The sequence below is a fragment of the Cyprinodon tularosa genome, unplaced genomic scaffold, assembly GCF_016077235.1.
Source record: "Cyprinodon tularosa strain WSP-4 unplaced genomic scaffold, ASM1607723v1 ctg48, whole genome shotgun sequence".
Classification (NCBI taxonomy): domain Eukaryota; kingdom Metazoa; phylum Chordata; class Actinopteri; order Cyprinodontiformes; family Cyprinodontidae; genus Cyprinodon; species Cyprinodon tularosa.
Window position 1 is genome coordinate 928,240 of NW_024039207.1, and position 11,843 is coordinate 940,082.

At 36.6% G+C, this 11,843-nt stretch overlaps 1 protein-coding gene across 1 annotated transcript; it reads left to right on the forward strand.

Moving 5' to 3' along the window:
* The first annotated feature begins 3,992 nt into the window (after window positions 1–3,992).
* wdr12 (WD repeat domain 12) lies at window positions 3,993–10,739 on the forward strand. Its single transcript, XM_038301982.1, has 13 exons — window positions 3,993–4,149; window positions 4,382–4,476; window positions 5,842–5,936; window positions 6,014–6,120; window positions 6,203–6,318; window positions 6,396–6,550; window positions 6,639–6,684; window positions 6,831–6,916; window positions 7,006–7,146; window positions 8,640–8,745; window positions 8,849–8,981; window positions 10,198–10,270; window positions 10,355–10,739. The coding sequence occupies exons 1-13, from the start codon at window positions 4,109–4,111 to the stop codon at window positions 10,430–10,432; spliced, it is 1,272 nt and encodes a 423-aa protein (XP_038157910.1). The 5' UTR covers window positions 3,993–4,108; the 3' UTR covers window positions 10,433–10,739.
* The last annotated feature ends 1,104 nt before the right edge of the window (window positions 10,740–11,843 follow it).

Below are 11,843 nucleotides of genomic sequence, written 5' to 3' on the forward strand. Positions count from 1 at the left end.
AATTAAGGGTAAGCACACTTAATTTAAGAACTTTTTTACTTATCTGTTGATTGTTTTTCCTGTGTGTGGTTCTGATGAGGCTATGTCATCTGGTTTGTGGTTCCATGACTGACCAGCAGGGGTCAGTCACTCAGGTCCAGTTGTGGGTTACATTGTTATGTTCACTCTAAGGCAGGGGTGTCAAACTGGTTCCAGAAAGGGCCGTGTGGCTGCAGGTTTTCTTTCCAACCAGGCAGTAGCACCAGACTCCATTCATCTAATCAAGTCATCATGTTCAGATTGCATTCACTTGATGAGATGACTGGAGTCTGGTGTGGTGTTGCTTGGTTGGAAAGAAAACCTGCAGCCACACGGCCCTTTCTGGAACCAGTTTGACACCCCTGCTCTAAGGAGTAGTTTTATTTAAGTATTATGACTAGGATAACTTTCAGGTTATCCTCTTCTCTCTGGAGCTAACCTTAAATTAAAGGGGAACAAAATTCAAACTGTTAAACCTGCCTGTCAAACAAAAATGTTTTATAAACAATAAAAATATAACACTAAAATGTTTGCAGGTAATGGTATTGCACACAGTACTAGGGGTAGCTTTTTAAGAACAAGAAAAGCAGCGGAAGAAAAAAAAAACATTAAATCTTCAGAACCACAAATTTCAGCCTTTATTGTTAAATGCCCTTACTAAGATTTAAGAGCTGCACATATTAAGTCTAATAGCAGCTAGGAGGAAGGACCTGCACAAGTACTCCAGTGTTCCTCTCTAGGATGAAGTGATCTGTTGCTGAATTCGCATGTGAACGGTATGGGATACATTATAGACCAGAGAATAATTTCATTTTTTTTTTTTTGTATAAGATTTTCTAGCTATTCTATTTTTAAGCATCTAAAGAAAAGCCCCACTGACACAACACTAGAAAGCTTCCTTTAGTTATATTGACAAATGGAGCTTGGTGTCATCAGCATATATAGTATAAGTGAAAATCATGTTTTTAAACTTTGAAATGATAAATTCTGACGTGGAAATGTTGGTGCAAGAAAATGCTTATCGACTCTGTGAGAAGGGTCACAGCTGTGGCAAAGTTTCCCCCTCTGTAATGGGAACAGGATGGCATTTCATATCGTCTAAGTAAGAGAAAAAATTGACTTAATTTTTGGTTTTGTTTAGAGAAATATATTGATATTTGCCTAAAACTTCTACATTAGCAGGAGATTGCTTTGGTTTTATTAAATTTCTGCTTGGATGTGAGTTAACTGGGATAAAGGTGTTTAAATAATTGATTTTTGTGTGTTATATAAAAAAAACAAGGATTAAACAACTTCAAAATTACTTTAAAAGATTATAAGATATTAAAAGAAATGGCATTTTCTTAATATAAATGGATGCTGTAAAGAAATCTAAAGTGAGATTAGATTAGCTTGGAAACTCGTTTTCTGATTTTCTTCAGTTTTTAGAAGTTATGTCACAATTCCTATGAAGTGGAATACATTTTTATGTAAATGTGGGCTTTCTACCCAAAAGGTTCTCACATCTGTTAGCTGGAACAATAAGTAGAACAGTACTTCTTTAGCACATTCCAGTAGGAAGAAAATTCAAAGTGATTTACATAATAAAAAGAACAAATGTCAAGTAAAATCATTTAAAACATCAATTACACAAAGAAGAATCTTTACACAAAATAATATAAAGCATGAACCAGATGCACACAGTCATGGCCCCTCCCTCCTGATGGGACTGGTGTATCTGAGGTCTGTTCTCACATTTTTAGCTCTTTTATCAGTTTGTGATGGCCACTTAAAATCACTTCTGAGGCTCCCTGTTCATTTGGAAGACGGATTTGATCCTAAAGTTTAAAACTTCCTTGTTGATGTCTTTAGAGATTAGTGTTTCTACATACTGTTTTCCACACATTTTGTTCAGCGTACCAGTCCATGCTGCAGAAAAATTCCCTTGTGCTTTATGTTTATAATGTTGCACGTTTCCTTTGTTTAGATATTTGTATTCTATTGTCTTCAAAAAAGTATGTTTTTTCCCTTGTAGTACACTGATGAACTGGATGGTCTTTCATCTCATACCCGACGGTTTAACAATGGATAATGACGCATTCTATCCTGAGCTTTATCCTTGAATATGATTGAAATTATTAATCTTATGACATCAAGCATTTCGAAACTGTACCAAAGGACAAAACCAATTATATAAAGGTCCACAATTATATGACCTATGTTTTCATTTTAATGATTTAATTCTATGTTTTGATTGATTTAAAATAAGTGATAATGTATTTACAGACCTATATGCAAGTAAATCCTAAATAGAACCTCCTCTCAACTTAATTAGTGGGATTGCATCTAAAAAGCTTTAAAAAACCATAACATTATTTGGGTTTTCTTGACTTTTTTTTTAAAGGTACTCATGATGGAGCATGCAAACTCACTTAAACGTTATTTAAATTCTTACAATCCTCTATTTAAACAGCTGTTTTACCAAAGTTTGAATTTTGAGTTCTTAACTGACCTAAAACAGGATAAATGTTGATTGCATGTGAAGCAGAGAGGAAAACAATGGAATGTAGATTTTGTTTTTCAACTGGATAACTAAATGGAAAGTAAACCTACTCTGTAAAGGTATTTGCCTATTTTTAGTTCTTTTTTGGGTGGGATTGGTGCACTTAAATTATTTATATAATGAAACAAGATTTAAAATATAGTTTTTTTTAAGCAAATTTTGAGTTTACAGAGACAGCAGCTTTGCAAAAAATTGTCAATTTACAAAATATAGGTAGGTATAGTACTGGTGTGTAATACTGACTGTGAAAAAATGCAGGTTCACTGATAGTAGTGGCTCACAATTTCTTAACCAGCAATGTAGAATATTGTTGATGGAAGATGGTAAAGTTAAATTCTAGTTAAAGATTACTTGATTGGGTTTTATTGCATTTCTGAATGAAATCATTGATTGATTGACTTTATTGATCTCACAGTGGAGAAATTTACAAAGTTTTGTTTGATTAGACTTTTTTATATTCCCCACTGCAATTTTTTCCACTAATTGAAATGTCTTTAAATCCACATTAACATGAATTCAACACACTGTAGTTAACAGATAAATGGAGGCAGAAGATGTCTTTCAGTCATCAACACTCACATTCAGCGACACACAGGAGCTCTTTCAAGCTGGGCACCGTTTCATTCACAACACCTGTCTCATCAACCAGGAATCAGAATCAGAACTCTTTAATAATCCCAGGGAGAAATTACTTCCGTTACATTACACCATATGTAATAGAGTGATTATAGGACCAATTTGATATAACACAATTTCATACTATATATAATTAGGGGGTCCTTGGCCTGAAAAACGTTATACAGGGTTATTGCACTAAATGGATATATATATATATATATATATATATATATATATATATATATATATATATATATATATATATCTAACAGATTATTGCACAGGGCATTAAATAGTGATTGCACTTTAGTTATAATACCGCATTGTAAAGTGATCAGTTCTAAAACAGCCTTTTTTTTTTTGACTGGGTTTATTCTTTATTACTTTAGTTTGATTATGTGATTCGAATGACTATAAAGTTTGAAAAATAATGAGGATTTATTTATTTTTTTCCATGTATTTTATACGGAAGAGGATTAGGGCCACTGGGGAAAAAAAAAGTAACTGGTTTTTAAATGTAATTTCATTTTAATATGGGTAAAAAGACAGAATTCTGACTTATTAAACTGAAATTACATTTAAAAATCAGTTACCTTTTTTTTCAGTGGCCCTAATCCTCTTTAGTAATTTTTTCAATAGTTTTTTATATGAAAGACAGAAAATGTTACACTCATAACTTAAGTGCCACACACAAGATGGCGCTGACGCTGACGTAGGAGACGCGTATGCGCACACGGGTAAAGGTCAACAACCAGACATGAATAGACGACCGTCTATCCAAACCTTCGACGGAGTCGATCTGTTTTCGACTGGAAAGTCTCCCCACACACCGCATGGCGACACTGCATGAGTTAGATGTGTTGTGAGGTGAAAACTGAGAAGAGAAGATAATTTCTTTAGAGCTGATATTTAGTTTTAAAAAGAACCAATATGTCGCAGTTACAAGCGAGGTTCTTCACAGAAGATCAAAGGTAAGACCGGCAGTTAGCAGAAACAGCGACTAAGCTAACCGAGCAGCTAGTTAGTAAAGCTAAACTGTGATTTCTGTTTATTTAGCCGTTGGATTTGAGCTGTAAATTAACTTCAGCCCCAGATTTTTAGCCTGCGTTACTTTACTTGATGGATGCCAATCATTTCTATGCCAGTAGCTATGAATCTGATAGCATCAGGAAGAGTCTGATGATCCTCTATCTCTATATGCAGGTATATTGTAGATGATGTCCCGTTCTCCATCCCTGCTGCCTCTGAAGTCCAGGATCTCAGCAACCTCATCAACAAACTGCTGGAGGCCAAGAATGGTCAGTTAAACACAAATAGATTAAAAATGATGCCACCTGAAACCTTATTAAACAGCCATCATTAGGGCTGGAGGTTTTGGATAAAAGTCCTGAATCGATTTGATTTTGATTCACACAGTTCTAAATCGATTCATTTCAATTCGATCTGTTTTACAATAATGAAAGTGGTTCAACCATGTTTCTAAAATAATCATGTATTTTATTTTTTCATGTCATATTAAACACAGAGTGCAAATTGCAAATCTGTTTAAACTTGAAATGTAAACAAAACTGTGTCAAAAGTGCAAACTTGTTTGTTAAAAAGTAAACATTAGACATGCATGAGCTCCATTATCTTCTTTGCACAAACCATATTTGCAGCATTGTCTGTAAGAACGACAGGATGTTTGCTGGTCAGCTCCAATTTGTTAATGTCTTCAGTCAATCTATCTGTTGTGAGTGACCCAATTAGAGCAGTAATTAGATCACAATTTTATTATAATATGTAAACATTTTGCATTTATGATTAAAAAACTATCAAGAACTCCTCAAGTGGAAAAGTTTTAGTTTCACCTGGTTTAATTTAATAAAAAATCTCCTTTAAGGAACCTTTGGCTATCTGATTATTAATCAAGTAATTGAAAAAACAATAGATCTATTAATAGATTTGCAAAATAATCGTTAGTTCTAACTTTAATAAAGATGTAAATGTGTTTTTTTCATAAGATCTAGATACTTTTTGTATAGTTTAGATGCATGAAACAGAGTTTGTTTTGTAACTTTTCTTTCTGGTCGCTGTGAGGGGGGGAAAAAAACTCTGCACCTCTGCAAAATCCTGCAAAAATTTAGGCTGATGTCGAATTACTTCTTGCCATATTAATTAGTTCATTTTTCTTCGCTAAAGAGAGTGAAAGTGGGCATCCTGATGCACATTAACAACACTATTAAAGGTATTGTGGTGGATTTTTGCTAATTTTTTAAAAAAGATCTGTGCTCTCCATATGCACAAAAAAATGCAAATGCATAACCGCAATTGGGAACGTCTATTAAAAAGGTGCGAGAGCATGCATGAGCCCATTTCTCCTCGTGCATGCTCTGTTTAAAAGTTGCTGTTTGCATCAATCATACAAGCTTATTTTCCAAAAGAAGATTTGCAATTTTTCCACTTGGTCAGAATCACCACTGGTAAGTGAAAATGGGGACGAACATGTAGGACGGCTTTACGTACCGTAAGAATGATTGACAATTAGGAGGACCACTTATTTAGATGATCCACCCGGAATATATCTTTTAAGTTAAATAAATATAATAAAAAACAACAACTACAAATTCAATAAACCAGTTCTGAACTTAGAGTCTGATTTTGTTTATTTTTTGTTTTTTCAGAGTCTCACAGTAACGTGGAGTTTGACTTCCTGGTCAGGGGTCAGTTCCTGCGAACACAACTGGTCACTCACATGGAGACGGAGGGAATATCGACGGTATGACCTAAATCTGAGCTACTTTTATTTAACACTGTCTCCTGCTTTAAAACTATATGTCTCTGGGTTTGTCTCAGGAAGATGTAGTGGAGATCGAATACGTGCAGCGGATCACTGCCCCGGAGCCGGAGGAGTGTATGATGCACGATGATTGGATTAGCTCTGTGCACGCAGACAGTGAGTGGTAAGTTTACGGCTAACGCAGGAAAACATCAACGATTTGTTTAACTCAGATTCTAATCCTGCATCTTTTCCCTCTTTTACAGGATCTTAACTGGGTCTTATGACAAGACGGCCAGAATATGGTCTTTAGAGGGGAAGGCGGTGATGACGGTGGCTGGACACTCTGAGGTGGTGAAGGATGTGGCCTGGGTCAAAAGAGGTGAGCTGGTCAGAACTGCGCGTCCCTGTTGAGTGATGATGATCAGGTTTTCACCTCAAGGTGTGTTTTCTCCTCAGACGGCCTGACGTCTCTGCTCCTGACGGCCTCTCTGGACCAGACGGTGCTGCTGTGGGAGTGGAACTCTGAGAGGAACAAGGTGAAGGCCCGACACTGCTGTCGGGGACACACAGGAAGCGTTGATGCTATTTCCACAGACCCCACAGGTTCTAAGGTAACTAATTAGGACTTTAAACAAAATAAATAATATGATAAGTTTTTATTTAAAGTCTCCAAATGTTTATTTTTTTCATCGTTGTTAGTTTTGCAGTGGCTCTTGGGACAAAATGTTGAAGATCTGGTCAGCAGGTAAGAACAGCTTTTATTCTATGCACAAAGTTATTAAAGAAAATACCCATCAAAAAGCTCTCTAATGCACTTTTATACCAATCTAGGTGGCATTAAACATCTCCGGCATCAAACGGCAAAAATTAATGTTTATTTTTTGCTCCTAGTTCCCACAGATGAGGCGGACGAGGTGGAGGAGCCCGCTGACAGACCCAGGAAGAAACAGAAGACACAGCAGCTCGGCCTGACGAGGGTGAGGACATGGACTAACCAGTGAGGAATACAAGTCATCCCTCCTGATTTTAACCAAGGCAGACTCATATTTCCCCCTTATGGACACAGACTCCTTTGATGACTTTGTCTGGGCACAACGAGGCGGTGTCCTCCGTGCTTTGGTGTGACAGTGAGGAGGTGTGCAGCGCATCCTGGGATCACACCATCCGAGTGTGGGACGTGGAAGCTGGAGTCATGAAGACTACATTGGTAAGAAGAGCTGAGCTGACTGTTTAAAGGCTGACATGCTGGACAAGTATTACGTTTTTTGAGCTTTATTTTTTTAATTTACCACGGAAGTACATGTTTTGCTTTCAGCTATTCCAGATTTTCTCACAAAACAACCACAAAATTTTATTTATATTCTGAAAGTGTGGCCTACGGCAATCTGCAGCAGTCTGAAAAAGCTGCCCCTGTTGTTTGTAAATTCCTGGATTTATTTGTTTAGCACTCATCTTTACCTGCTTTGCATCTTCAGATGGAATATTTCTGCCATTTCTCTGCGAAATAACATTATTTCTCACAGTAGCAATGAAAACAGGAACTAACAAGTCTTGCCAGAGAATTACACCTGGATATAGGCCTGAACTTTGACTAGGCCTACCTTTTTTTTTCAGATGTAATCCTTTTATTTACAGTGACTTTATGGTTAACTGGCAGAAAGAAAAGAGGGAAGGATATTTAAAAAAGTTAAAAATGTGCTGTGTCATGGATTAATTAATACGTTTGTGAAGACCGACCAGTCTTAATGAAAAATAAATAATCAAATAATTGAACTTTATTGATTTCACATTGGAGAAATTTACCTCTGCATTTAATCCTCTGGGAGCAGTGGGCTGCCATTGTGGGGCACCCGGGAAGCAATAGGGGGTTAAGGGTCTTTGCTCAGACACCCAGAGTGGCAGTCTGTGGGAGTCAGAACCTCAGCACCCCAAGCTCTATGCCCTAACCTCTATGCCGCCACTCCCCTGCTAAATCTAAGCTAGTTTGACTCGTAATCATGTAAAGCATTTTATTTTTGCCTTTGCTGTCACTCAGTTTGCATCACAACTGGTGTTCAGAAAGTGCTAAAAGCTAACTGCTGCCTGGAAACAGCTCTTTGAGACCAGCTTAATAAAGAAAGGAAAATAATAAGAATTCTTTGTGCAAGAATTAATGTGAAACCGAATTTATCTAAAGCTAAAAGTCCCAAATTGGTTTCTAGGGTTAACAAAAACACTAATCTGTTCAGTGAAAAATGATTTTGCCTATTAGCCCACCATTATAAAAGACTGTACTGAGACCACCATGTTCCAGAGGAATAATAAAATGTTTAGTGTATGATTATTATCATTTTGACCAAAGTGCCCTTTGTTTCCTGTTTCCTGCTATGAACTCTGATTGTGCCAAATAAGACTTCCTGCAAATTTTCTGGTGCTTTCTGGTCTGTAACACAAAATCATCAATAAAATATGTTTAAGTTTGTGATGCAAACCATAAATAATAATATAATAAATACATTGAAATAATTGTATAAAGTGATTATATGAGTGTTATCATGTTATTATCAGAAGCACCTTCAAGCCAAACCTGTCTATTTAAGATGCAAGTTTTTTGTAGAGACAAATATGGATTGTTGATTTGATCTTCTTTTATCTTTTGAATTTTCTTTTCATGCACTGATAAAACCAAATACTTTGTTCATTGTTTTTTTTTTTCCACAGACAGGCAGTAAAGTGTTCAACTGCATTTCCTACTCTCCCCTGTGCCGCCGGCTGGCCTCAGGAAGCACCGACAGACACATCAGACTCTGGGACCCGCGCACCAAAGGTAGCAATAAAAATGCCAAAATTAGTCAAGAACTGCCTTTTCTTCAGATTCCTCCCAATTCTTAATTCCTAATGTGATTAAACCATACTGCTGACCTCATCAGACGGCGCCTTGGTGCTGTTGTCTCTGACCTCCCATACTGGCTGGGTCACCGCAGTTAAGTGGGCGCCTTCCCATGAGCATCAGCTGGTCTCTGGCTCCCTGGACAATCTGGTTAAACTCTGGGACACAAGAAGGTCTGTGGCAATTAAACTAGTTTTTAGTTATATATATTTAAAAAAAACATGTTGAAATAAAGGATTTTTTGACAAATTTAATGCTTTTACTCCTTTGGGTTCATTTATAATTATAATACAGCAATTCTGTCTCAAAGGCATGAATATAGTATTTTTAAAAAGCCTAAAAAATCTTTTTGTTGCCATCAAACAGCATTATAACAAATAATTATGCATCTTTTGACATCGTAACCCATTAAATTTAGTTTTGGCTATCAAAATCTTTTAATACCATTTATGAAATGTTGATTGCATCGACTCATTGACTCTTCCGCAATCCCTCACACTAAGCACGCTTGTAGCGACAGTGGAGAGGAAAACCTCCAGCAGGACCAGGCTCTGTGTGAGCGGCCCTCTGCTGAGGCTGACTGGGGTTCAAGGAGACAGAAGCAGACATAGAAAAAGAAGCATAGATAGAAAAGGCAACTGTTAACCAGCTCCACAGGCGGCCCCCGTCCAGGAAACATACAGCCAGTTAGTCACAATCAGAGAAACATGACTACACTGAAAAACAGGCCAATCTCGGAACATCAATAATCAAAGGTGTTGATGGCAGCAGCACAGCTGATATTTCTCTCCAGGATGGAGTCACAGCCAAACAGGAACAGACCAGATGAAGCTACTATGAAAAAAAGCAGAGAGATCATAACGTTAGAGATTGAACTAACAAATACTGCAGAATGAGAGAATAGAGATGGAAAGAATCAGAATGATGAAAAGGGGTCCCTATGTCCTCCCAGCAGTCTAAGCCTATAGCAGCAATACCATACACAATGGAATTATAAAGTAGTTATTAATATTAATGACAAAAACGTACTTACAAAACTGGGGTATTCTAAATATTCTAAATATGCTTTATAAAAAAAATCTGCAGATTTAAGCCAGCAGCAGAGGTTTTCCTCCTCTTGTTTCCTGGCTGCTTAGGAATTGATATTCAGTAGCTAATGAACTTGGATGCGTGCTCGGTTCATGCTGCTCCAGTATAAATGGAATAATTACTGCAGACACAAGGAGCAGGACATCCTGTTCCCTCCAACCATGTGGAAGCAAGTAAGATTAGCTCTGTTTGGAACAGCTTCCTGCGTTTGTCAGAATAACCTGAGGTCATTTTCTCAGACTCCACTGAAGCTTCAGACCATTTTGCAGTTTGTCTCATTCTCTTTTCTGCTGGTTTCAGCTGCAAGGCTCCACTGTATGACCTGGCAGCTCATGAGGACAAAGTGTTTTGTGTAGACTGGACAGACAGCGGGGTAAGATAAACCATCTGGTTTCCCATTAACTCCCTGAAAATCTGATTTCAATGCCTGAATGCTGTCTGTGTTTAATTTTTCCAGATGATGTTGAGCGGCGGTGCCGATAACAAGCTCTACACCTACAGATACTCAGCAGCTCAGACGGATGCAGGAGCGTAAACAGAGAGCAGCCTGGAACAACAACCCAAACTTTTTGCTTTCTACTTTTGAATCATTGTTGTTTTTGGACATCATTTCTTATAAGTTCATTGTTTTCCTGTTGACCCAGAGTATAAATTAATTTTCTCTCTAAAGAGGTGTCTTGTATTTCGTTTAAGATCTCAATGAACAATGGAAATGTTATGAACAGCTTTGTATACAGGTTTTTTCTACAAGGAAAAGAAAAAAATGCCTATAACCTAAAATATGACATCTGTTTGTAGTCTGCCGCCTTAGTAAATAGTGAATAAGAGAGTTTATTCCCTTAGCATCATGCTTGCCTCAATAAGATTCAGGTTTATGTGCACAATCATTGTTCTCTGTTGAGCATTTCAGGAAATCGTGCTCTCTGAAGGTTTTGTTTGTTGCTTTTGGCCAGAAGTGGTTTTTCACTGCTTGAATGAACCCATTTTTTTCCCACATTCTTTATTTTTCTTGAACAATGATTACTGAGCTGAACTCAGGAAAGTAAAATCCAAGCTGCATTTGATTCTGTTTTAGGTTAATTTATAATCTGCATTAATTATTACCCCAAGTTTTAATTGCCTGGTTTTAGAAAATGGTTCTAACTGGAGTACAATCTCAGATTTTAGGAATATAAACAATGTCTTTTTCTGTGTAGGGTTTCAGGAATGAAGGTCAGCTTTCCACAAAATGTAGATCATTATTTCAACATTTGAGAAGCAAAGATAAAAAATTCTCAGAGACAGTTTTGTTTTGGATTACTTTCATTTGTCATATTTTTGTCAAATTATTTGAAATCTGGCAAAAAATAAGGTTTGCAAATTACTTTTTGTATAGAAGGCAGAGTAATGAGCTTGATTACATGGTGTATTGGAAAATAAATAAAGTTATATTGTTACATTTTATATGTAATTAAATGTTTTTCAGATGTGATCTGCATCATGCATCGTTTGAACTAAATAAATATTGGATACATTGGTTGAAACAAGGCTGATATGAAACATCTTGTCTAATGCAGACAGTAAATATGTTATGATTTAGTCAGTGATGCAGCCTCAGGGGTTTAGGTGTTAATATTTTTTATTTTATTGCATACAAATCTGAAAGGTGTGTTCAGCATTTGCATGAATTCCTCCTGAAATCATTGCTTTGGGCCTTTCAATCCCTGCCTCTTCCAGAGAAGGTTTCTTGCAAAGACACTAAAAATTAAACAAAGAACTAAATTTTTCATCAAATTTTATCAATTTATTATTAAACTTTATTTAAGAAGGGAAAAAATACCGTTGAGATTTAAAAACCTGTTTTTCAAGTGAGTCCTGGCCAAGATAGACCCAAAGTTACATAGTGAACAGAAATACATTAACAGGTACAAAAAAAACAATGACAGATAAATGAGCCAATTTCAAAT

What these genes read in the sequence shown, in the direction of transcription:
- wdr12 (XM_038301982.1), top strand. Translation starts at nt 4,109, where the DNA reads ATGTCGCAGTTACAAGCGAGGTTCTTCACAGAAGATCAAAG. An exon ending in AGACGGAGGGAATATCGACG is followed by an intron (nt 5,937 to 6,013) that starts GTATGACCTAAA and finishes GGTTTGTCTCAG; the next exon opens with GAAGATGTAGTGGAGATCGA. An exon ending in TAGACTGGACAGACAGCGGG is followed by an intron (nt 10,271 to 10,354) that starts GTAAGATAAACC and finishes TAATTTTTCCAG; the next exon opens with ATGATGTTGAGCGGCGGTGC.